The sequence below is a fragment of the Toxotes jaculatrix genome, chromosome 8 (genome assembly GCF_017976425.1).
Source record: "Toxotes jaculatrix isolate fToxJac2 chromosome 8, fToxJac2.pri, whole genome shotgun sequence".
In the NCBI taxonomy this organism is placed as follows: domain Eukaryota; kingdom Metazoa; phylum Chordata; class Actinopteri; family Toxotidae; genus Toxotes; species Toxotes jaculatrix.
In genome coordinates, this window is record NC_054401.1 from 22,341,644 (window position 1) to 22,367,877 (window position 26,234).

At 43.2% G+C, this 26,234-nt stretch overlaps 1 protein-coding gene across 4 annotated transcripts in view; it reads left to right on the plus strand.

Annotated features, from left to right (window-relative positions):
* rims2a (regulating synaptic membrane exocytosis 2a) overlaps positions 1 to 26,234 on the plus strand; it is a 132,809-nt gene that overhangs the window by 58,171 nt on the left and 48,404 nt on the right. For 2 of the 4 annotated variants that reach the window (XM_041044049.1, XM_041044050.1), the window contains exons 7-18: positions 4,720 to 5,669; positions 13,415 to 13,626; positions 14,978 to 15,097; positions 16,745 to 16,844; positions 17,027 to 17,150; positions 18,268 to 18,314; positions 18,612 to 18,724; positions 19,888 to 19,935; positions 22,243 to 22,373; positions 22,829 to 23,021; positions 23,387 to 23,540; positions 25,660 to 25,728. In XM_041044049.1, the coding sequence (XP_040899983.1) occupies positions 4,720 to 5,669; positions 13,415 to 13,626; positions 14,978 to 15,097; positions 16,745 to 16,844; positions 17,027 to 17,150; positions 18,268 to 18,314; positions 18,612 to 18,724; positions 19,888 to 19,935; positions 22,243 to 22,373; positions 22,829 to 23,021; positions 23,387 to 23,540; positions 25,660 to 25,728 (2,261 nt within the window). Of the gene's footprint in view, positions 1 to 4,719; positions 5,670 to 13,414; positions 13,627 to 14,977; positions 15,098 to 16,744; positions 16,845 to 17,026; positions 17,151 to 18,267; positions 18,315 to 18,611; positions 18,725 to 19,887; positions 19,936 to 22,242; positions 22,374 to 22,828; positions 23,022 to 23,386; positions 23,541 to 23,960; positions 23,988 to 25,659; positions 25,729 to 26,234 lie in introns of all 4 variants that reach the window. The other 2 variants (XM_041044047.1, XM_041044048.1) reach the window with 2 other exon arrangements.

Genomic DNA, 26,234 nt, shown 5'->3' on the forward strand with positions numbered 1-26,234 from the left:
TGTATGCGCCTTTGCTGTGGATGTCAAAACATGATCCTTCGCAGCCATCAGAACCGAAAGAACATCCTCGCTATCAGGTTCATAGGTGCAAATAATAATTTTCCCCATATTAGATATAAAAGTCCTGCTGCCAATCATAGAATGAGACCACTGTCACCCTCCCTGAATTGACTCTTATTGTCATCACCGTCCTTGTCTGCAACTGAATGGGGTCTTGCGGTTCTTACACTGTCACAGCAGAGGATTTCTATAGTTAGCTCAGAACAGGACAACAGCAGTAACGAGGGCTGCTGTTATTCCCTCAGCAGGAATGTACAGAGCGGTGGCTTCTGTTCCCACACTCACTCTGTGGGACTGTGCAGACAGTGAACATGTCTCTCTATCGTCGGCCTGTTAGGATGAATCACTGCGGCTCGATCTGCTGCACGACGCGCTGCCTGTGCTGCGGCTCGGTGCCACGTCCGCTGTGACATCACACACGCATCTGGATATAAAAGGGGATGTGATGGAGGGAGTACGTCACTGTCTGCTTCATGACTCAATCGTTGCGGGAGCCAGGCTTCTGTGCGGCATCGCAGGCATCACGATCCCACAGTGTCCCATCCTGTCATTCCATGCGTGAGCCTGAGAGTGTGGCAGGATGCACCATGCGTACCAGCTGCACGTTTAGCCACAGGACACAGTTACCTGGCATCTTCTCTGCTTCACTTTTTTTTTTTTTTCAGGCTTCCTCTAATTCACGTTCATTGTCGATGATATCCCCTCCTCTGCCTTTTCACGTTTTGTTCCTCCTCTCTTTTTCTCTGTGTCACAGAGGATTGAATGCAAATCTAAGATCAGCAGAGTGTGTCATGGCAGAGCTGTGGGGGGGCTCAGAGGTATCTGCAGAGAGGCTGTTACAGTAGCAGTGGCAGCTGGAGCAATGGGGGAATAATGCACAGTACGAAATTTAGTGCTGCGCCACCGCTCTGTTGTACTTACGGAGGGCTGGTTTAGCGCTGGCAGCATTAGCATCATGATGCAGATGCTGATGGAGTACAGTGTGCTTGCTAGCTGCCATAGACATTCCTCTGTTTGGACAGGGAGGACATACGAGCCTAAACAGGAGCAGGGAAATGTGATACTCGTGTCAAGATGAGTTAGAGCTCGTCAAAGGGCGGTTTGTTAATGTTTGTTGTAGTTGCTATGTTCATGTTCTCTGTGCATGTGTGTGTTCCGAGTGTAGGATTTCAGCACAACATCCCAGAGGGCACATTAGCCCGAAGCCCTTAGGACATGCTGAGAGCCAAAGTGAAGCATTTCTCAGACAGCCAGTGCAGCACACACACACACACACACAAACAAACACACAGGCATGCACAAGTGAACGCACACACTCATGCACATGCACGTACATAACACATCCCTCTCTCATCATCAAGTCAATATAAAGAGATGTTTCTCATGCTCCTCACACTCTCCCTCACCCCCCACTCCACATTCTCTCCCATCCGAGCCGTGGCGCCTGTCCCCTACTCCAGCATATAATTTCTGCTGCCGCTTCACTTTGGATTTGTGAATGAAGCGCTGCTCAGTTAGTGTCCAGGAGCAGGTCATGAATAATGCAACAACCCTCATGTGTTTCTCCAGCTGCGTCTGAATCACTGGCGAGGCTGCATTTGGATGCTAAGGTGATAGCAGGCATTTGTTTTGATGTGAAACAGAAAGGAGAGGTCACTTGTGTGAGCTGGCTGCATCACAGAGGCTTCAAATGGCCTTTTGTCTTTCTTTAGGTCTTTGTTATAAATAAGGATGTGTTCATTAAAGTGCATTTCCATTAGAGTCTTGTTGTGTTTCCACTACATCTTTGGTGTTAGCACTGCTGCAGTGTTTTTGCACTCTGTTTGCAAGAGATCACATGTCAGATCTTTTAACTTGACTTGCTGTGGCGATGAAGTCGTGTAGCAGGTGGTGGCCTTATCTTGCTGTGGCGTCCTCCCAGAGATGTAGAATGCAGCACTTCCTGTTTCATTTTTGTCTTAGGAAAAACATTAATAGATATTTTCAATGTCAAATCTTTATACTTTTATTAACAGACTATTGAATGAATCAGTGTTGGTTTACTGAAAATGCAGGCAGTTATCAAAGCTCCATTAACAGCCTGTAATCGGCGAAATGGACAAAGTAGACCCAAAAACAACGTCACAGCAGGAGTCACTTGTTCTTGTCTTACGTTATTCACACATCCAGCAGGAGCAGGTTGACACTGGCATCCTGACAGGCAGACTGGCAATTGGCTTACAGCTCCATAGAGCTGCACTAAGATATTAATTCTCAGTATTAGTAGTAGTTGCAAGAATTCCACATTACATTAAGTCACTTGATGCTAAAAACATTGCCAGTGGCATTAATATGAAAAATATCACAATATAGCATTAATAAGTGCAAAACAAGCTTGAAGTACACCATTGCAAGCATCTCCCTGATCAGCAACATTAGCACTGATCATATTTTCAAGTCATTTTCACCGACTTGGCAAATACATCCAATATTCACCCTGCTTTTAGCTTTGTTTTGGTCTTCAGCAACTCTTTAAAATAAGTAGTAGCCAATCACTGACCACTTAAAAAAACATTAAATATATACTTTATTTGTCAGGATGTTGCTATGTGGTATTTTGGGATTTTAATGTAAGTGGACCGAACAATTATGTTATTGTGTCCTTTCTACTATTAAATACATCTTGCTTTTATGTACTAGTGTCGCTGGAATGCACATTTGTGCTGCTCTGTTGCTCGACTCCTGCCCCTCTCTAACAGCTCATATTTTAGCTGTACAGTAGTTCATGAACTATACACAAGGCCCATTCATCATTCTATCCCTCCCTGGAGCTGGCACTTCACTTTAGTAAGATTCCTCAGTGTTCAACATAGAAATTCAACCCAGGGAACACAAAAAGCATCTTTACCCATATGTGCTCCACAACAGTACTGATATGTTGTGGTCTGTACATTCATTATACTCAGACTGTGATCCAGTAGGCAGGGACCGAACCTCCTCCGTGGTTCAGTGAATCAGCCAATCACATGTGAGGAGCCCTTACCTTGGCCACTGAGCAAGGCTGGCAGCAGTGATTTATGAAGCCCTTTGAAATTTATGGAAAGTTGTCACGTACAAAATTAAGGGAATGCTTCACGGAGCCTTTTTCCTCACCGAAATGTCATTATTATTTTGGTGGAAAGTGGGAGAAATGTAGGAGAAAAGTGGCTTATGAATAATTGATTCTGAACAAAAGAATAAATGCATTAACACACAGTTAGCCTCCTCCAGGCTTTTCATCCACTTCCTGGCTGGTTTCCTTTCCTGACAATCGGACAATGATAAAATGAGTGACAGCTAATTTCAGAAATGTGAGGCTCCAGACTGTAACCGGACTTCAAAGTGTTCATCTTAGCAGGTTATTTCACACAATTTTAAGATTCTGCTTCTCTTCTGTCTTGTTACAAAGACGACTCCTCTGTTTTATCAAGACCAGGACACATGATTTTAGACCATGTCTGAAACAAAAGATGTTAGTTTAATAATGTTGTGATTTTAATTTACAATATTAGTGTGTATTGTAGTTTTTGTAAGTTCTGACATTGGATGTTTTAAATATAATAATAAGGTACTTATTATTACAGAACTCAGACACATTGTTATTGTCTCTCTACATCCCTTAATGCCCATTGTACTGCACACACAGATACAATCTGTGAAACTCTGAATCATTTATCAGTGCACTGCTCTCAGTACACTGTCTTGCTCCTCATCTCCCTCCTCTTGCACATACGCACACGCACAAACACAGACACACAGGCACGCACTATTAATTTGGAAATACAAACAGGTCATATCCAGGCAGGCCGTGCCGTTAATCTTGTGTCATCCTGTTGTTTATAATGCATCGCAAATGATGATGATTTAAGCACCTGTATCAACAAAGTAATCAGATGCTATCAAAATGAAAATGAAAAATTGCCTATGGCACTAAAAGAGTGAAATATTAGATGCAACATTGTCTGTGTTAAGATGGTGTGCAACCTTCAAAAGGAAATTAAACAATCAAACAGGATTTGAACTATTTGAGTGTGTTTTTTTTCTAATGTGTTTTTTTTTGCATATATTAGGAGAATGCATTATATGTATTATATAGTTTAATTAGGTCGGTGCAAGAAGTATGTTTTTCTTCTTGCACTAAAGTTAATGTTTGAATTGAATGAAAACTGAAAAGAGGAGCATTAGTCAGCCATGATACAGAGCACATAGAGTCTGTTGCAGTGAGAGGAGGGAGTGGTCCTGCATCCTGCTGCTTCGTCTCGTTTCTCTCTCTCTGTCTGTACATGTGTGTGTGACAGAAACAGAGCAGGCTCTCATTAGGTTTTGACAGGGACTGAAGCCTAAGCAGTGCAGGGCAAAGTAAAGTGAAGCTACAGAGTACAGACTGAAGACTTCAGCCTTAGAGATGTGTGATGAAGAACTGTGAAACTCTTGTCTTGTCTGATATCTCACATTTCCACCTGGACACAAGCAGATGCGTTGTATGCTCACTGGGAATGTGATTGAGCAGCATCAACATGCTCACACAGGGTCAGAAATAAATCATATGTATACTGTATATTAAAAGTACCAGAGAAGCTCCAGTTCAAAGTGGACCAACCACTGAACTCCACTCTTCTGCTCCCTGTCTTTGATCTACAGGAAACGAAGCCCATCTGCATCCAGGGATCCAAACCAAAAATACGACCAAAGGGAGGGGGGTGACCACTCACAGTATGCCCCGACGGACGGCGGCATGCCCAGATCACCGTCCGACTATGGGGATGGGGACCCCCGGCGGGCTCCGCGGGGCCCACACATGTACCCAGATGTGGATGCGGCACGGATGGGCTACCGGGAGCGGCGGGGCCCTGGACGATGGCACTCCCAGGAATACCCGCTGGACCAGGAGCTAGATGGACCGCCCAGTGAGTATGACCTCCAGCAGCAGCGCCAGGAGGAGTTCCAGGCCCGCTATCGCAGTGACCCCAACCTGGCACGCTATCCTGTTAAGCCGCAACCCTATGAGGAGCAGATGAGGATGCACGCTGAGGTGGGCCGCCTGAGGCACGAGCGCCGCCACAGTGATGTCTCCTTGGCTTACACAGAGCAAGACGAGCCCGGCCCCATCCGGTTGTCCCGACAGCATCTCACCGAGCGCCGGCCGCCCATGGTGGGACAGCGCTCCTACTCCGTCGACCGCTCATCCCCAGGGCCCATGGGTCCTGGCCTCGGAGGTCACAGGACCTCCAACCACAGCCCCCCAACGCCACACCGCAGCCCAGTGCTGGGTGACCGATCTGGGGATCTGCGGAGAGGAGACCTGGGTGTAGGCGGGGATCCAATGAGGAGGCAGCAGCACCACTTGGACCCCAGTTCAGCTGTTCGCAAAACCAAGAGGGAGAAGATGGAGAGCATGTTGAGGAACGACTCTCTCAGCTCGGACCAGTCGGAGTCAGTGCGCCCACCGCCCCCCAAGCCCCACAAAACCAAAAAGGGAGGAAAGATGCGGCAGGTGTCACTGAGCAGCTCAGAGGAGGAGCTAGCCACCACACCGGAGTACACCAGCTGTGAGGACGTGGAGATAGAGAGTGAGTCAGTCAGTGAGAAAGGTAGGGGTCACACACACCACCAGCCTCTCTCAGTCTGCTCTTTCTGCTACTTTCACTGTCTATAGATAATTCTATTTAGCATTTACTTTATATTATACAAATGCAAACTGCTCAGATGCTTTTTCATGCAATTGTAAAGACATTCTTCCAAAGTGTTACTCACACAATATTGTTAAGAAAGTCAGATTTCATTGAATTTTTATTTAATTATTCTTGTTGTCTCATGTTGATAATGATTTTGATGTTTTATGCAGCTGTTGACTCAGATATAACCTTCAGATTCCCCAGTCTACAGTCTCTACATGTGCTTTCTATGTTTGAATGTTTATATGTGTATTTTTTATGTTTAGGGCTCATTATTTTGGGTTAAAAAAATCTTTGAATTTTTAAACAGCTAAAAATCTGTAAATACTGGGCAAAAATGAATGAAAATATAAATTTGTTATGCAGCCACATTGTCAGTTAAATGTGTTTTCTTTCCTTAGAATAACTCTGGTGCATAATCAGCAGCTCATTTACATTTTCTCCACATTTTTCTCCTCAGTTTCTATTTTCTGAGCTGTGCACTTCTCTGAAGGACTTTCTTAATTGTAAACCGCTTTAAACAGTTAATTCTTTGATGTGTATGGTAACTTTGATTTAAACCGATATGATTCTTTTATAAAATCCCGGCATTTACTTTAAAAATCTCACAAACCCCAAAATAATGAGCCTTATGTATGTGCAAAGCACTACTGTGTTCTATGTTTGTTATCTGTGAATTTACCCTAACAGCTCCAGTACCTTTGAGGAGGAGGCTTGTGCATCCATGAGCCGGATATGTTTCAGTGTGGATGGGTGTTATGTGTTTTTAAATGAATGCAACGCTGCTGCTGCTGCTCTCAAGGCCTTATCCTTTTGCTGTCTCTGGCACACATTGCCGGGGCCCTGCCACAGCTGTTTCACATGATCGGCCTGTTCTAACGGACAGTGTTACATAACCGACAGACAGAGGGAAGCAGGGAGAGGTCTCGGGTGTGGGTGTCTAGTGAAACAAGGTGAACTGAGTAAATAACAATTTCAGTGGATTTTATTGGATAGTTTTATGTCATCTGAATATAAATGCATGGATGTTATTAGCAGAAGGTAATAAAGGTGCAGAAGGTGATTATATATTTCCCTGCAGTGTGCTGTGCCTCCTCAGTTAGCTTTGACCTCTTGACTTCCATACTGTTTTGTTACCAGCCGTACCACTCTGCTGATGCCATTCCTTGGTTGTGGGATAATGTCTCTGCTCAGGGTTTATTGACCTGGATGTAGAAATCCAGTTTTAGGGTTTTTCACTGCAGGTTCTGCTGTTGATTGTTCAGATTAGTCATCCCAGTTTCATTTCAATAACTGTGCCAAAAGTGCTCGTTTAAACATTAAAATAAAGATAATAATGTGGATTATTTCTTCAAGTAGTGGCTCCAGTTTACTACAGTGTACCTAACTGAAGTGGTATACTCGATATTGGCTTTGCCTGGCCTTGTCTTGCTGTTTCACAACAATAGGATAATAGAAATGGACATCAGATCGCTCATGGCAAATGTCCTACCTGCTTAGAGACACAATCGCACTTGTCCAAGTGTATAAACACACACTGGCAAGCAAACAGTCAGAGTGACTGAATTAAATGCCACTTTGCATAGAGTCAGCCTCAAAAAGGAATTGTTTAGGCTGTTAGCTTCTTGCCTGCTCCACCTGGTTGACAGTTGTCGTAATTGCAAATTGATTTTATTGTCAAACCTGTAATTACAGAGGCCTTTACCTAAGAAATAATAAAAGCACCAAACACAAAGAGAGGAAGAGGAGCGGCTGACAATTGAAGGAGTCAAAGACAGAAAGGAGGAAAGTACAGTAGAGCAGTTCGCCTTTGTCAGTAGCACTAAACCAAAGCGCCTGCCACATGCTCGAAATGTTTAATCGAGAGGAGAGTGGAGGAATTCAGTTGGTCTGCTCTGTTATGTAACTGTTCTCCTCACTAAGGGAAGCAGCGTCGGCGCTACATTATTGATGTGGGAGTTTCCAGGTAGCCATGAAACAAAAATAGGGAGAAAAGCAGGCTGTTCTGAGGGTCAGAGTTTCTGTTGTTTCTGTCTGTGTCTGTCTGCCTCTCCTCCACAGGTCAGCCTGTGGAGGAGAGAAAGGCAAAACAAAGGAAGGAGCTCAACTTTTGACCTCAATAAGTATAGCTCTCCAAACCGGCTATAGAACATCCTCGGCTGATTACGTGGAGCAATCTTTGCTCTTTATTTAGGTATAATTGGCGGAGTTATTAATTTATGACATAATTAAGGCTGCTGTGATATGGCGCATGCAGGGAGTAAAATAAATGGCTCAGAAAATTCTACTGAATCATTTATTTTAGACCACTGTCCTTGTTTGCACTCCTTTAAAGTAGACTTAATTATGTAACAGATGGCAGAGAGGTGATCCAAACTCTAGGCCCCAGATTTGGACATGTGATGTTCTGGAGAGTATTAATATAATCAATAAAAACCTTATGTAATACAGTCAGATATGCACTCCTAAATATAGCCGCTATGCAGATAAATCAGTGCACAGAATTTAGAAATGGAACTAATATAACCTGACTCTTGAAATGGCATAGATGTGTTTGAGCTCCTAAAAAGAACATCCTTAGACACCCATCATGATTTACATCCACTTTCCAGTCTAAAAAGCTGACCCCATGAAGGAGCAGCTAAGCAAAGCACATCAACTGTAATTGCATGTGAGGCCATAGTGGGAGAGAGATGAAAAAGAGGGCAGAAAGCACCTTTCGGCCATATGTGGCCCGTCAGCATCTTGGGGTTTGTGCACTCAGCGAGACTGGGTCAGGAGATGGGTGTGTAACAGTAGGCTAAGCAGGGTGCATGTCTCTTGCTCTCGATTCTCCGATACCCTGCGGGGGCCACTGAGGAAGGAGGAGGCGCCTGATGGGATGGGAAGGAGGGGAAACCAAGGGGTGAGGAGGAGACTGGAGGAGAGAGGGTGTGCCTGCTGTAATGGGCCTGGCTCGTGCCTGCGAGCACTAGAGACTGATTTATCGCGATGGCCTCTCCCTGTGTTTTCCTCCTTATTGATCCCCCTGACATGCAGTCTCATAATAGTGCCGAACAGACTGAAAAGGAGAGGCTGGCTGGCTAACTACAGCAAAGAGGTGGACATTGTGTAGTGACAGACTGTGTTACATCCTCATTAATGGCTTTTGGGATCAGTTTTTGCATTTCAGTAAATCCTTTGGATTTTTAGTCGGCGCTATCAAACTTATTCTTTGAAAAATATTCTTAAGAACTCATACTTTGATTGGCGCTGCTGCTGTGACATGTGCATAATAAGTTGGTTAACCTTGTATTTTAGAGTATGAGTTCATGTTTTAGGATCTGCCTCCACCAGAGGTTAAACATGACACTGTATCACCTTCCTAGCATGGCGACTGTTTAAACATACACACACAGTTTCACCCTTGCCTCTTTTCTGCTCTTGCCCCTTGAATTGTAGTAAAAACAGCATCAATAATTAATGATCCAATTAATAGTTTACACTGGTTTTTATTGAGCTGTCAAAGTGATGGAGAGCCTGCTGGTGGTGAACTCCGCCACTGCCTGCGCGCTGCCTTTGCCCTGAATCAGCACTTTGTGGGGCCTCGGAGCCGGGGCGAAACGGCAGGGCTGGGCGCAGACTGCTGATGCTCACAATTTATGGCCATGATGAGTTTCCTGCTCCCTGAAAAACCACACAGTGCCTCGCTGGGGATCAGTGCCCAATTGTGGTGTGCCACTGTTAATAAAGCTTCGGGGGAAAGAAAGGGGAAAGGCTGTACGTGCCTCCATGCTGGCGCCCACTCAGATCCTCTTTGACAGACACTGAGGGTGGGCAGGGGAGGAGGCTGCTGGAGGAGGGTGATGGGAGGAAGAACAGGCACAGGTGGAGGTGGAACTGTGACTGATTTAACCTTGAGATAGTCCACGAAGCATCTGATTTCAGTCTGTCTGCAGCTCCAAAATAGACAAATGTAAACCTCTCACTGTCTCCACATAAGGGGATTTACATTATATGTGTCTTCCTCTCCCTGATCATAAATGCAGGCCTTAAGCTGTTTGAACTATCATGGCTGCATCAGGCAAGTGTCTACCACTCTGAAATGTGCTCTGGTGTTTATGCTGCCGACAGAGTTGCAACCGGGAGGCAGAGAGGGTAATCACTGTTGTCAGCTGTTGGTTAGAGGTCTGCAGAGGGCAAAGTCTGTCTGGGGACATCCATAATGTTTTATCACAGTGCATAACTGTGTACAGTAAGTAGTTTTAGCACTCCACTCAAATGATAGATGGATAGTGATAGTAGACAGATAGAGGGAAGGAGGACAGTACAAGACAATTGTAAGTGTGTAAATGTCTTCAGGGAGTATTTTACTATGTCAGGTATGGGTGTGGATGTTAATATTAACATTAATGAATACTAGCTTTCAAATGCAATCAACAAAACAAAGCACAATGATTCTAAAGGTGAGCACAACATGTCAAGGAAGTGCAACATTTTTGTAATAATGTAATGTTAAAAAAAAATTAAAATATGCCGCTTCTAAATGATTCTACTTTATTAACTTTAATTTTATTGAATTCAATTAATTGGATATGAAAACATGATGACATTGCTAAAAGCAGAAGAGAAGAAACATGAGCAGCACTCAGGTTGGCGATTCAGTCCCCAGCTTGTCCTGTCCATATGTCAAACTGTCTTTGAACAGGATGCTGAACCCCTTGTTGGTCCAGATGGGCAGGCCAGTGCAATGAGGCATCATTTGTGTAATTTCAGGTGCCCTCACTTTTCTTTTTACCTTCAGTTAAGTTGTCTTAGATAATATAGTATTTTGCTGTTTGTACATTGCAGTACATTAAACTTGAATTATCCTTTTAAACAAAACCTTCCTTTTCAGTATCTTTAGAACTGCATTTCTGCATCCGTTGTGTGTGTATCATCATCATTTTATTAGAAGATTTGAAGATGTGGCTATATTTATTCACCACGGCACTATCTTTACACAGCATTCTTCTTCCACACAGCTTCTTTTTTTCCATATTGAAAATCCCCCCCGTCTTTACCCTTGTGTGCTCCAGTCCCCCATCGCTTCGTCCTGTACATTCACAAGCATATGCGGTCTATTTTTATGCCTTTCCATCAGATTTCCCTGATTTCCTTGAGATTGAATCCTCAGCCAGATAATGCCTGAAGGAGGCCTGTCCTGTATAGATCCATTAGGTTCCACAGCTCTTTGCAGGGGAAGTGAAGTGTGGGAAATGTGATGTATATGGCCCAGGGCCTCTACAAATGCAGTGTTTTCAGACAACCTTACCTGTGGCCACGGCTGTCAGGACCAAATAGACTTTCTGTATTGTTTCAATGATTCATCCTTTATATGCTTTAATAAGAGCAACTTCATGAGGACCATTTCTTAATTCACTTTATTACTGGATTGTAAAATGACTTGCCAGTGTAAGCGAACAACATTTAAACGCCCATTCCCTCGACATAATGGGATGTTAAATGCAGAGATGTGCTAACACGCTAAGGTCCCGAGACAAAGAAATCACCACATTCTCAGCAGTCGGACAGCAGCCCCTCTCTGACAACTGAAATTATTTTTTTCCGTTGGACAGCCTCAACCCTCGGCCCTCTTTGCCTCCGTACTACTCTCCGCTGGGAATCTTACCGCTACCTTTGGATTCAATATTTTTCACTCTTTTTAATTAGCTTGGATTTTTAAGCCTCTTAATCAAATTGAAAGTGCTCTCAATCTCTCTGCTCTGTGCATCCACAGGGGAAAACAGGGCAAATCCTGTACGATGACAAAGTTAGTTCTGCAGACACGCTTTTCCATTAGATCAAATACTCACAGTCACTTTACATTTGTTTCCAGTCGTGTAGTTTCTTTTTGGTTGTGCCTTGTGATGGAAGCACCACATTGGCTGATTTCCCCTCTTAGGAGTCTTACCAGCATCAGGCTCTCTCTGACTCTTCAGCTGGATTGATGAGAAAAAAAAAATCGCCCCAGAAACCTCCTGTAATGCCCAGCTTGTATTTCTCAAGGCTGTGTCCACTGATGCTACTACAGAATTTGTAATCAGAGCCTCATCTTTAAAAGCTCTCCCTGGTGCACTTTAGATTGAGGTCAGTTAAGGCTGCGTGGCACTGCAATCTGAATCCCCAGTTAAACACATTAGAGATCTGCCCTGCTCCCTCCTACAGATGCAGCTGCTGTAGGATAAGATAGAAGCATGCTAACTTTGTTTGATCAAAATGTGCATTGTTGTCTGCTGATTTGAGTTTTTAAACAGTGTTGTCTGGAAATAAAGAGGAGGATAAAAAGAGTAAGGTATTTCAGTAGAGAGAAGAACAATAATAGAAGAAATATCAGCCTAATTTCTGGACAAATACTGCTTTCTGATTGTGCACAAACCTGCACCTTTGAACCAACATGTGGAAAAATCCAGAAATATTGGGGCCATTAGAGTCCCAGGAAATAGCTTCCCTTTTGCTTTAAGCCACACAGATCTTGATGCATCTTGTCTTGCGGTCGATGAAGTCAGTAGATGAAGGCCAACACAACAGCCACACTCATTAAACATTAAGACCATCCGTTTTTTCTGTCGCATGTTGATCCTTGCCCCTATTTGTTATGAACCAAGTTATATAAGAACATAAAGCAATGCAGCAAATTTCATGATAAATCAAACCTAGTGTCATTCAAATCAATGTGAAATGCAGATGTTGGAACATTTATAAAAAAGTCACAATTAATGTGACAGTAATAATTTACATTTTTACTTCTACCACTTATAATGGAAAACAAAATTTAGAGAATTTGATTTCTGCTCCGTCTGTGCTGAGTTTTCAAGAGTTTTCCTATGATGTGCTGGTGGAGCACACTTCAGACTTTTCAATTAGAAACTCTGACCTGTAGATATGACTGGAGCTGTCTTGTTTAGCCCTGGAATGGACCGTACAGGCGGTTTTCCTCCTACCTCTCAGTGAGAGCAGGGATTTAATCTACAGTGTGTCCTGCAGAGAGGACAGGGAAGAGAGGAGGGAAAAATATGTGGTCATGAATGTAAAGACGGAGGCTGAGAAGGCAGGCTCGTGTCCTTCCCTTACTCTGCCTTGTTGAGGTGGTTAAGTCAGTATCGATCCTTTCTGTATTATTATCTGAGCTGCGTCTCTCTTTCTCCACAGGGATCGTAGAGTTGCACACGATGATCACCTTTTGAGTTTGAGCAGTATGTGTGAGCGTGTGAGCCGAAACGAGTGTTCGGATGTCTTGTTTTCCGTCCTGAATGTGTATTACGTGTGTGAGCGTGTGTTAATGTCTGTACGTTGTGTCCTCACTGGTCCCTCTCGCTGTCCTCTCTTGTGTATGTGCGCCCTTTCCCCACCCCCACCTTACAGGAGATTTGGATGGCCATTGGTGGGACCATGCGTCTTGGCATAGCAGCGAGGCCTCCCCAATGTCTTTGGTGAGACATGTGGAGCCCTGCCTTGACCCCCCCCTTCTCCCCTCCCCTCCAGCCCCTTAACCCCAGTCTCTCTCTCCTTCTTTCTGTCTCTCTCCTCCCCCATCCCTTCTTCTCCTAGAGTCTTTTGTCATTTCATGTTTCCTTCGTTTTATTTACACCTTTGCATGTTGTTTTTCTGTTTTTCTTTCTGTTTTTATCCCACACCTGTAGGGGACAGTCAAAGGGGAAAAAGAAAAACTATTGAGCAGGCATTTATGTCCGAGCCGACACACACCTTATCTGAGAGGCAAAAGAAAATGGTGCGCTTTGGGGGACACTCATTTGAAGAGGACTTGGCATGGTGTGAACCGCAGGTTAAAGACTCGGGAGTTGATACGTGCAGTAGCACTACCCTAAACGAGGAGCATAGCCATAGTGAGAAGGTACTGAGACAATCTAGCCTGCATTTTGTTATTATTATTATTATTATTATTTATGACCTACCCATCCAGTCTTTGTTTGCTCTCTGTCACTAAGTGTAAATAGGTGAGATGTTTGTTTTTTGGGATTTTATTTGACGTTGTATAAATTGATTTCTCTTGCGATTTCGTTCCTTTTTGTTTTTCGGTTACTTTTGGCTCCACCATGCTCGGTGTTGCTGAAAAAGTCTTTTGGGGACACCCTCTTTGCTTGCTACCTGTATTTGCTGTTTTGCTCCCCAAACAGAAACTACACATCTTTCAGTAGTTGTTAAAGAAAAGCATTGACACACAACCTCTCTGTTTGTCATGGCACACAGGAATGTGGGTCTCTCCTAGTTGCATGCTCGTTCTCCTCCGTATGTTGTGTTCTTGCTCTGCAGCGGTCCTGTTTAGTGCAGTAGGAACACCTTTACTCAGGCCCCGTCCCTCTCACTCTGCTGCCCTACCCCACAGCACCCAGTCCAGACAGAACCTGCCCCCTGCCCAACTTTCCATTCACTTCTATAGCAAAACTCAAATTACTGTAAAAGCACAAAACAGGGAAGATTGGATTTGTTTTGCACAAAAAAAAAGAAATGAAAACATTTGTTTTTCTTTTTTCCCTTCCACTGCCGCATCTGTGATTTCACCCTATCTGTGTCTCTTGGCTTTACTCTGTGCTCTCCGTTGTTCATCCTTTTTGTTCTTTAAACTGATGCCTCATGGTCTACCTCATTTGTTCTTGTATTATAGATGATCTTTTCCCCCCTTTTTGGTTGTCTGCTGTCCCCTCACTGCTCCACTTGATGGTGGTTGTATGTGTGTGTAGTGAAGCACCGGAGTGAGACTCCGGTCTTCGTGCTCCACTTTGAAGAGCTGGTTTGAGGAGGAGTGTTGGGCCTGCTTGCTTTTCTCTGCATGGGGCGATGCATGAAGCTCACTCCACCTTCACACTGGCAGGTTCACACAAGCTCTGGAAATAAACACCTAACGCTATTGATTGCGTTGTATTTCTGAGTTGTGTTTTTGTGGTAGAAGCTGTCTTCTTTTTTTCATCAGTACTTTTGTCCATGTTTACCCTTAGGAACAGGATGTTCCTTCATTTTGAATTTGAATAACTGAGCATGTTGTTATCTAAAAAAACAAAAACAGAAGCAAAAAGTTTTGATGCGTCAACAGAGTTTGTGTGAACTTTCTTCCCTGAGTGAATAAACACTACCCCACCCCATGCCCCCTTTCACTGTGGACAGTTGTCTGCTTTGGTCTGAAGTGATCAAATTCAAGTGGATGGGCTGTTAAACAAAAGGTGTGTGTTGTTGCTCTGACCTTGTAGCACCCGGTGACGTGGCAGCCGTCCAAAGATGGGGATCGCCTAATAGGGCGTATTTTGCTCAACAAGCGAATGAAAGATGGAAGTGTGCCTCGAGACTCAGGAGCTCTGCTTGGTCTGAAGGTGAGCTTACAATATGTCACTCCACCTGTCTGTGTGTGTCTGAGGGTATGAAGCAAACACACACACACGCCCACATCGATAAGCTGAACGTTTGCAGCTGGACCATCACGGTTTTCTTCTGTGGCACCATCATGCTTTTTCCAAAATGTTATGTTAAAATATGTGTAGCATATATGTCATAAGCAAGAATTCTGGGTAAAAATTTGACAGGTACAGGTTACTTTGTTCTGGTTGTGTACATTTGTGTTAACTAATAACTCTTCAGCTGTGATTTCAATTCGTGGCCTCATTTCTGTGTGTGGCTCACTGATTTTCTCCTTGGCTTCCACTCACTGATTACATCATAGTGCTACTCAGTATTAATATTCATTAGAGACTTGATTATATTCCTGATGAATATTAATGAGCAGCATTTGATATTGAGCTCTGTAATTTTCTGTACTCGCTCACATTGAACTAATTTAATGAACTGCATTCAGCCTGTCAGAGGAAACAAGTCAGGCCAGAACCCGTCAGTGTTGTCAGTGCCCAGATTTGACAGTTGAAATATTATTTTATTTGCATGGTTGTTACAGTGTTTATGAATTGAATGGTCATCACAGTCACCACATATTTACTTATACTGTATCATTACATGTTTACTTATATTGCTCATATTCTTGGTTCACATGATTTAAACCTTTTTTTTTGTTTATTTCATTGCGGTCGTTGCTTTGCCAAAGCATATAAAATACTGTATGCTGTTGTAGATGCTTTGGTTTTTCCTTCTCTTTTAACTGTTGCATAAATCTGTAGGTGGTGCACACTGGTAAAAAACAAAAAAAACAAAAAACAAAAATAAGCTGAGCAGCAAAAGTCTAGAGGAGCGTGGTGGCCCATGAGGAGAGAAAACAGAGGGGGGCAAGATGGGAAAAAATCATTACTGATTGAATGAGCCTCCTGAAATGGCATGTTTGTGTCTGCTCAGTGCCTCTGTGCGTTTCTGTCCGCTCAGCAGCAGCAGCCAACCAACTCGGCAATCCAGCCAGTCAGTCCATCAGTCAGGCTGCCAGCCTTGCCCTCAACTGCCCATCTCCCCCTCACTTTTCCTTTGCGAGCCTCCCTCTCCCGCTCCTGTCTGTTACATAAAGCCATTTCATTTAGCAGACTTCCCTAAGCTCCTTTGTATGTTGGCATTCAGCTGCCATTAAGAGGGATTTTTATTTGTATGATGCCCATGTAAGCTGAACAGAGTGGAGTACAGCAGCTCAGAACTGTACAGTACAGCTCTAGCCCACGGCCCTGCACTGTTACAGAACCACAGAGCAGCACCAGAGTGTGTCTCTGGGGAATAAAGCATAGCCCTGGACATTTTTTAAAAAACAGAGATGCACTTTTACCATCGACCCTCTCCTTGTAATGCTTTTATTGAGGATTCATACCTTGCAGGCAAGAGCTAAAGCAATGACATCAACGGGATACGTGGAACAAAAAAAAAAATCTGTCTACTCCTGCAAGCTGCAGTGCGCATGCTGCATCCGCTACAGAGGTTTTGCCATGAAGAGTTAACAGCTGTGTTACTGCTGTGGTTATAGTTAACACTCACAGTTCAAGTTTAGTTCACATGCGTATTTCATTGCTAATCCAGTCACCTCTCTGCTTCCACAGGTGGTGGGAGGCAAGATGACAGAGTCTGGTAGACTTTGTGCTTTCATCACTAAAGTGAGGAAAGGAAGTCTAGCAGACACTGTTGGACACCTCAGACCAGGTATTAAAAACACAGACCCAAACTTTTATACAGAAATGAAGTTAGAGGATTTAGAAGTATCCTGCACGCTGTAGAAGTGCATAATGATTTGTATGTTTCACACTGTGACAACACAGATAGCACTAGCATGAACGACCATGTGATGCTCCATGTGATATTCAGTTTCTGTGGTGTTTTTGCAGGTGACCAGGTGCTGGAGTGGAACGGGAAGCTTTTACAAGGAGCCACATTTAAAGAAGTTTACAATATCATACTAGAATCCAAGCCTGAGCCGCAGGTGGAACTGGTGGTCTCACGGCCTATAGGGTGAGAGCTGACAAATAATGACATTCACATTATACTCTTCACAAGACAGCTCTGCTAACACTAAGACGCCCTCATTGACAGCAGCTAAGTTGTTTTGAATTTGTGAATTTGCTGTTGTTTGAAAACGCTTTGAAAATGCTTTGTTGTTGTTTTTAATCAGTAACAAGTAATGCCAGGACTAGGGTCTGTCCAGAGTCTCTGCCTTCCTCTTACCAAATGCATGCTGGGATAGGATCCAGGCCCTTGTGACCCTGAAAAAGGAATAATCACCTTAAGAGGATGAATTTATTAACCAAATTAAATGTTCCTCTTTTGCCAAGCAGCTAAACATAGTGCTTGGTAGGCAACATCCACAGGTTTAAATGCTGATTTTTTAAAAATGAGCGTTTCAACATTAATGCGGCTCCTGTGCAGTAAAATGTGTTTTTTTTTTTTTTTTTTTTTTTTTAAATATGTTCAAATACGATTCAGTCAATCGCAACTAAGACTTTATTAAAAATCTATTTCTTTACAGTAGACATGTATGAACAACATGCACATCCCAAACTAAAACGAATTAGAGTAAGAACTGTGATTGAGACCGTGATTTACCTTCGTCACCCCCATTGATAGGCTTCCTCTAAGAGCAATTATGATGCTTGCAACATGGCTCAGAATCTGTATAATATGGAGGCTTGAAGAGGGAAATCCAAGAGGGAATATAGCTTGTGTTCTTGCAGAAAGTGTTTGGGAAAGAGTGGGGTTGACTTGTTTATTCAACATCTGTTCCTCCCTCCCTCTGGCTGCGGCTCTGTCGGCTCTGGCCTTCGCACGGGACCGAACAACGCCGCCCAGCGAAATGAAAGCCTGCCACCTGGCTTGTACTCTCACCTCCAATTGTTTTCGAAAGGCGAAATTGCGGGGTGGAAAAACAGCGGCACCTTTGCTTTGTCAGTTCCTACATCTGACCTGCTTTGTGCTGCTGAGGGAGATGCCGGGTGAATGAAGACTAATGCGGTGCTTATGGTCATTAAAGCACAGTGCATTCAGCGTTAGCTCAAATTGATCCTCTCTGTCCCATCCCCTCCTGATCTTCTGTTTCACACACTCACACTTTTTCATTTTTCTTTTTCTTCAGAGATATTCCAAGGATACCAGACAGCACACATGCACAACTGGAATCAAGTAAGTCTTGTCAAGATCATTAGCCAATTTCATTATCCCCCTTTATCCCATTAATCAGCCTAGAAACATCAAGTGAAGGAAATGTCTGAGAGATTCGCTTCTGTCACCATGCCTCTCTGGATTTCTGTCTTCTCATGGCATGGTCTCTTGCCCTCTTTGTGTCTCTCTTCTTGTGTGTGTCTTTCTACCATCCCCCTCCCCCTTCTCTCTTGTTTTATGTCTCCATTTTACCAAAACTATAAACTAAAGCCAAAGTCGCTACTAAATAATCTAACTGTGCCGTCTGTGCCCTGTCAGGTTCGAGTTCTTTTGAGTCTCAGAAGATGGATCGTCCATCCATCTCTGTCACATCCCCCATGAGTCCCAGTATGCTGAGGGACGCCCCCCAGTACCTGTCAGGACAGCTCTCAGTAAGTGACCTCAGCATGACATAAAAACTACATGTGAGATCCTCTGGAGGGACTGCATTGTTTGATTGCTTTGAGCATTGTTGAAGTCATATGAATAAGATAGGTTAGTGAGTATTATATTCACATTATGCCTTCATTATGTGACTCAAAACATGACTAAAACCCTGGTTTAAAGCATTGTTAGGACTACAAGGCACAGCCTCTCTCACTCTGCCTGTTCAGCTGGCCCTTTACCAACCCAGCACAGGATTGTAGATCAGGTTACTGTGTGTGTTGTCCATTATCTAGTATAAAATCCCTCTTGGGGTAAATGGGTAAAAGGGCTGCATTAAAGCAAGAGATAAATCAACACTCAAATTTAGGATCCACAGGGGAAATAGCTTTAGCATCTGGGTAACACCTTTAGGACATGTTTTTCTTACAGCATCGATATTTATGAGAAAAAGTTGGGTTTGACGAACATAGGGATTGAACGTAAATATTCACAGCCTGTCCCACAGGGTCATTCGGACTCCGCTGATATGTAAAACACAGTTACAGCCGGTCAGCCAATCGTTGTAAGCTCTTCAACCTGCAAACCCTTTTCTTGCCCAGTTACCTGTTATGCTCTTAATTTCTATGAGAAGGCTGACCTTGAAAACTAGAAACACCAAATCACTGAAACTGAAACAGTTCAGTTCACTGAATAAACCTTGTAAGAGCTGCAGTGACTGATGACTAATTCCACACAGTAAAGAACAGTCAGTATGATATTTTTGGAGCGGTCTTTAAATTGTGTTTAAGGATAACAACTGGGGTTAACGTCACCATGACGCAAGTTCTGAAGCAGAAGAGAAAAGGTCCAGAGAAGAAAGAGAGATATGATTGTGAGCCATTGATAACTTGCTCAAAGGGCCTTTGCTGAACAGAGCAGAGAAGCTCGGGGACAAGTAATCTTTGATAAAGTAGAAAGAAGCAGAGAAGCAAGGTGAGAAAGAACACACTCACTGACCTAAATCTCCCATCTAAGACTACAAACTCCTGTTGTTGTGTTTATAGTGTATTGTGAGTTTTTGTTATTGTGTTGTGGGGTTTTTTGGTTTTATTGCATTTTCTTTTCTTTTCTTTTCATTCTTTTTTTTAATTTTCTTTTTTATTTTTGCTGATTAATTTTGCTTATCCAGAGCCAAAGCCTTAGTAGAAGAACAACGCCTTTTGCCCCTAGGGTCCAGGTAATGGGCCCTGTCTGCAGGGCACAATCTCTATTTGGTCTTTGCTCATTGACTGTTGACTGGCCTTTTTTTCTTTGATTCCATACTTTGGAAAATGCATTCCTGGGGAAATGGCAGTTTCAAGTTTCCCTCTCAGTGCAGTGCATTGTGTCATTTTCTTCTATTTTGATTTCCTGGTATCACTGTTATGATGATGGTTATTATTACCCATTTTAACCCATTCACATCATTGTTCGTAGGTAGTGCATGCTCAACTAATCTGAACACATTTTAAGAGACACTCTCCCATTGCCCGATTCTTTCTACTGAGGCCCGGTGATTGACTCCATCTGGTGTAGTCATTTTTGAGGATCTTCACCGTGGCAATGCAGGAGGGTGTCTCCACAGTTTTTTTCTTGGACAAAGGACTTGAGTTGTTTTCTGCTTCAGTGTGACATGAACCCAGGCCTTGATCATTTCTAACCCTGCACACATCTACAGAAGGACTCCTCTGTGTGCGAGCTGAAGTGATGCCAATTAGCAGATCACAGTTTGGTTGATGGGTCTGGAGTTTTATGTTGCACTGAAAAGATATCAAGTTCACCGTCCTCTTTTGGAAACCAAATTGCATTTTCCCTTCCAGCTGAGAGTTAAGAATAAGCAAATTGTACCTCCCAAATAAGAACTACAAACCAAGCAAAGCTGTGAAGACCTTCTGCTGCAAGGGTCTCTTTTAATCTGTCATCTTAAATATCAGGCCGTCTTTTCTGAGGTTAGTGTTTTACAACGTGCAGTGGTAGGGGGATGGTTGGGGGTCCCTGCTCCATCTCTCCATCAGTTTCAGGGTCCTTGGCCTGAAAAGCGTTGAAGACCCCTTGCCTAAAGGTTAATACTCCTCCTCGGAGCTTTGTATATCTATCTTGCTGACACTGTTATGTTGTTTTGCTTAAGAGCGCCCTCAACAAACTCTATAAAGAGCTGATGCGAGAATATTCTTACTATGTATAATCGAGCATGCGCATGTCTGCAAAGACATGCACTGTATGTTTTTTTTTTTTTTTTTCAATTTAGAAGTGTCTAAACACATGATATATGGAGAATTGGGGTAAATATTTTTTAAGTTTTGTGTTTGTCTGTGTGTGTGTTTATGTTTGTGCTCTGGGAAAAGCTTATATGTTTCAGTTAATTATTGAACTGGTCACATTTGAAAGTCAGAGTCACTTTAGGAGTTTCCTGGATGAATGTTGTCAAAAGCATTTTACCAATTCACAGACAGACAGTGTATTCATATTTTGCAGTACTTGGTATTTTGGTGGGCTACAAGTTTAGAGATTATTTGGTACAATTTGTTTTCCAATATGCCCCCTGCTGTCTGTTTTTGCCTATACCAGGTCTATTGACTTGTCTTGAATGCCCTCTCTTGCGTTGCTGCATGTATAGCTAGTACTTTTAAAGAGTGCAGACCCTTTCCATGATCATATTTTTAAAGAAGTATGGACAAGAGCTTAGAAGTTTTGTTTCTCATTTCATCTACTTTCTTTCTAAGTGTCTTCTTTTGGAGTCCATACTTCCCTTTTTAGTGTGAACTGTCTTCGATTCCTCCCGCTACAGCATGATTGATTTCTCCACATCAGTGCCCATTGAATATCTGAAAGCACATTATTAGATACATCATCATCTCTGGCAGACAATATCGTTTCAACAGAGCACATGCTGTTAATTTTAGAGCATGTTGCCTTTAGCATTTTTCTTCCCTTCACTTAAGTTGAAATGACATTCAGGCCAGTTGCATTCAAAAAGATTTATTCATCAAGGGAAGTTTTTTACTGACAGACAGAAACAAATACATTTTAAACATTTTACAGATATTCACTGATAATATAATACGTATGGAACCATACACACAACTTACAAAACAAATCTTTTCACTGAAGGAGAGTGTGTAACTTTAGAAACTAAAACATCACTCATATTTTAATATCTTATTTTGGACATTTGTAGCATTATCATACCATATTAACAATGACACAGTAAGTCCATGTTTCAATGAACACTTAAGCTTTGACAAATTTCCCCTTCAAGCATGTGACCTGGCATCATCTTAGCAGGTAGACATCTTCCTCTTTATCTCTGAAGGGTAAATACAGGAGAAGACCCTTTGCTGTCGTCAAATGAGATAGGCCTCAATAAAAGACACAAATGCACGTGTGATTACTTAATTTATGACTTAATGAAGATGTCTTCTCCTGCATTATTCCCTCTGTGAGCTGTTACTCCCGCTGACCCTGAGCTGTCTCTCAGCAGGCTGTCTCTGCTCTGCCCCCGCAGGTCAAACTGTGGTATGACAAAGTGGGCCATCAGCTAATCGTCACCATCCTGGGCGCCAAAGACCTGCCACCCAGGGAAGATGGTCGGCCCAGGAACCCTTACGTCAAAATCTACTTCCTCCCTGATAGAAGGTAAGAGTAGGAAGAGTTAGAGTTTGCTGATCTGCTTATTTTTACCTGCCACGCTCACTTAATGCCATTACATTGCATTTCATTGCATTCAGAGAGGCACTGATTATTAGCAGGCAGCACAGACTGACGATAATTTTTAGGAAGCAGATTTTGTATTGGTGTGTTTTTGTTGGGAGGGTATTGTTGTGACATCAGCATCAGGAAAGGCAGCAGGGATATCTGTGGATGTGTCTTGTTACTTTGTTGGTCGTTCAGTGTAGATTTGCATCTTGTTGAGCCGTTCTTTCTTATGCACTGATGAAGAATGCAGGAAGTGGACGTTTTCAGAAGAACAGTAAAGTCATCTTACCATCTCATCCTCATCGGCATGCCGCAGTGCTGTGCCCTGTCCTGTGCTGTGTTATTGATCTGTTGTATTCGTGGCTCTTCTCTATCATGGTTGTAAATAAAAACAGTTTGAATTATTGTTCCTCCAGCGACAAAAGCAAGAGGAGAACAAAAACGGTAAAGAAATCCTTAGAGCCCAAATGGAACCAGACCTTTATGTATTCGCCGGTGCACCGGCGGGAGTTTCGGGAGCGCATGCTGGAGATCACATTGTGGGACCAAGCCAGGGTGAGGGAGGAGGAGAGCGAGTTCCTGGGAGAGGTAAGAAAACCAAACCCCACCCATCTGGGACTCTCAGTGACAGTGTCTCATCTAAGCCTCTTGTATAGGGTCAAGCCCTTAGTGAAGCTCTTGGCCATTACAAGGGGTTTGGTGGTCCAGTCTTCGTCCAACGTGGACACTGAATTTTTTTGTTTTCATTTTCTGTTCAAAACTGTTATGATAAATTAACACACCTCAGCAAGAGGGAAGGTGTTGTTTGGCATTGATGCTCACTATATGAGCTCTGTGAGTATTATGGCACAAGTGTGTGTTGTGTTGTCTTGAATGCCCTCTCTTGCGTTGCTGCATGTATAGCTGACAGTTTTGACCTAAGAGAAATCACTGTGCCCGTTTTCCTCTGACAGATCCTGATTGAGCTGGAGACGGCTCTTCTGGACGATGAGCCACACTGGTACAAGCTACAAACACACGACGTGTCCTCCATCCCGCTCCCACGTGCCTCCCCGAACACACAGCGCAGGCAGCTCCACGGAGAGAGTCCAACAAGGCGACTGCAGAGTACGTAACACCCCTGTCTCTGACACATGTCACAAAACTCTTAATAGTAACAACAATACAAAGAGCCAAGACAGCTGAAAAGTGAATAGTGGTCATGTAACTGAAGTCAGGATGAAATTAAGATCCCAAATTCTTTAGGTAAAGTGAATGAACAAGCTCTGTCATAATAGGTTTAATCTAGACTTTGTCATTTATCAAATTTCTGATAATATATTAATATTAATAATTAATAACTATGAGTATCAAACGTGTGTTCTTATGTACAAACACAGTTTCTTTTGGTTGAATTACAAGTCAAATTGCCCTCTGATTTCCTGTAGCTGCTTTAGTTTATTACAGCTTTATCAGCCTTCATAGTTTATGCATACTTTGTATTTTCTCATCCATGTTACATCAACCTTACTGCTTCTGCTTTCACAGACAAAGGCTCATACTCATACAACTCAGGTAAAGGACCCCTGCACCCCAGGCAGTGCTGCTCTATGGAGCCTCTGAGTGTTCTCCTGTCCTTTTGAAAGATGCATCTTTCTGCCCTGCTTCTCCACCCCTTATTTCCACAGCGTGTGTGCGTGTGTTCCTGCTGCCTTACGTGGATTTAAATTTGGTGAGCCGGTGTAAATTTTACACCACTCGTTTGAAATCCGCTCAGAGGCAGCAGACGTGTGCACGTTCTGGGGAAAGAGGGGGAGATTTAGGACGCAGTGGTCTCTCCCTCTCTGTGTATTCACCTGTTAAATATCACGCAATCCCACCTCGCAACCCACAGCCATATCCTGAAAAACTGCACCTGATCCTCGTCCTAAAGTGGTGTTATAAAAACTCAGGCTATCTGCCAGTCCTGGCAGACACAGTATAATTTGACTGTGACCACTTGCTCTTCCTCTGTGATGTACTGTATATTGTTTATCATTTGGCCCATTATGAATATTTCCCCTTTTAAAATGACATAAGATACTGCTGGCAACCTTCCGATGCCCATTCTGCTTTGCTTGTGTTTGTGTGTCTTCAATGTGAATCTGTTCATGAAATTGTCATGGGATACGGTAGATTACTCTGTTGCTGGTGTGGTACTTTTTGTTCTTTGTACTTATTATTCTTAATGATCCGAAACAGTGGTGGTATGTTTACTCAGATAAACAAAAACAAAGAATGCCTTGATTATTTTTGTGCATAATATATTATTTCCTAGCTTCATATTTCCACAGTGCAAAACCCAAAATAGCTCTTTTCAGGGCCCTTCTCTAACCAGCTTTACATTCTGTGAGCAGACACTGGTGAACATGCTATGGAGGACTGTACTGTAGTCTGCAGGACTTCTTCACGGTACTGCTTCTACCAGACACTTTAGGCTTGCTCGCTTCCCCACCAGGACGATTTTCTGGGCGTTTATGTTAGTGTGAGGTGAAAGAGCTGACAGCTGTAAAAAGTTTCCAGCCAACTGAGATGAGAGGTTGGGAGCGGCACTGCCAGAGTGCAGCACTTGTCATTTCTGAAAAAGCACACGTGTCCAGTTGATTTAAGTTGACTGAACGGTGAAGGCGGTGGGGGGGCTGCAGAGAGGGTGTCATACTTTAAAGAGAGGGGACAGGGAGTGGTGATAAGGCTACTGGGGTGGAGGGAGAAAGAGCTGTAAAGCCATATCGCTTCTCCCACCCTCACCTTCAAATAAAGTAAACTGAGTGACTGAACATGTCATTTGAAAGTGTCACAGTTCAGATGAAGAGAGATCTGCTGGTTTTGTCGAAGTCGAGTGGTGAAATGCAGCGTTATTTGTCACCGCTGACGCATATTTTCATTTATATAAACCAAAACGCTCTCTTGCAGGACGGTTTGTTGTATTTGTGGAGTGCAGCGACGTGAGTTAGAGACTGACAGTATATTCAGTGGGTGCACATCTTATTGGATTCACTCACAATCTTCAGTTTAACCAATAAAGATTACATTCAGACCAGGAAGGCATAATACAAACAGTTGGTACTGTGGAACTGAATTAATGAACCAGGGAACGTAAATGACTTCTCCCTGTCTCCCCGTCTCTCCATTTGTCTCTTTCTCCCCTATACCGTCCTCTTCCTCTCTTCCATATTCCCATCTTTCTCTCTGTCTCTGTATATCAAAGGATCCCAGAGGATAAGTGACAGTGAGATCTCAGACTACGATTGTGAAGATGGTGTTGGGGTAATAACAGGTAATACGCTAAGGTCATATTAACATGCAGTCCAAGACTCATTAATGCCTGGGAATCCGTCTGCTATACAAGTCAATCAAATCTGAAAAACAAAGTGATGATTGAAAGAGTCTGAAGGAAAGAAGTTTCTAATGTTATTTAATCAAATTTTTCACCAAACCCTGTTATTATATGTGTCATAAACTTTGTGTTTGTTTCCTTTGATAGTGAACTCAGTTAACCTCCTACACGCCAACATCCGTCAAACGCTTGTTAGGGCCTGAGGAGCTTACAGATACCGTTATATATCATATTAGCGGGGGAAAATGCTGCAGCCCATCAGCAGCAGTGGCAGCAGCACGGTGAGCGAGCAGCAGTGAGCTTTTGTCTGCCTCTGCACTGCTAGTTGCTGTTCTGCTGCTGTGCTCACCGAGGCTCCGGCAGCACGCCCACGCTGCACATCAGAAAAGCAGAGCTAGAGCTGCTACCAGCCCGAGAGCCGCAGAAAAAGGCAGGAAGAAAGACTG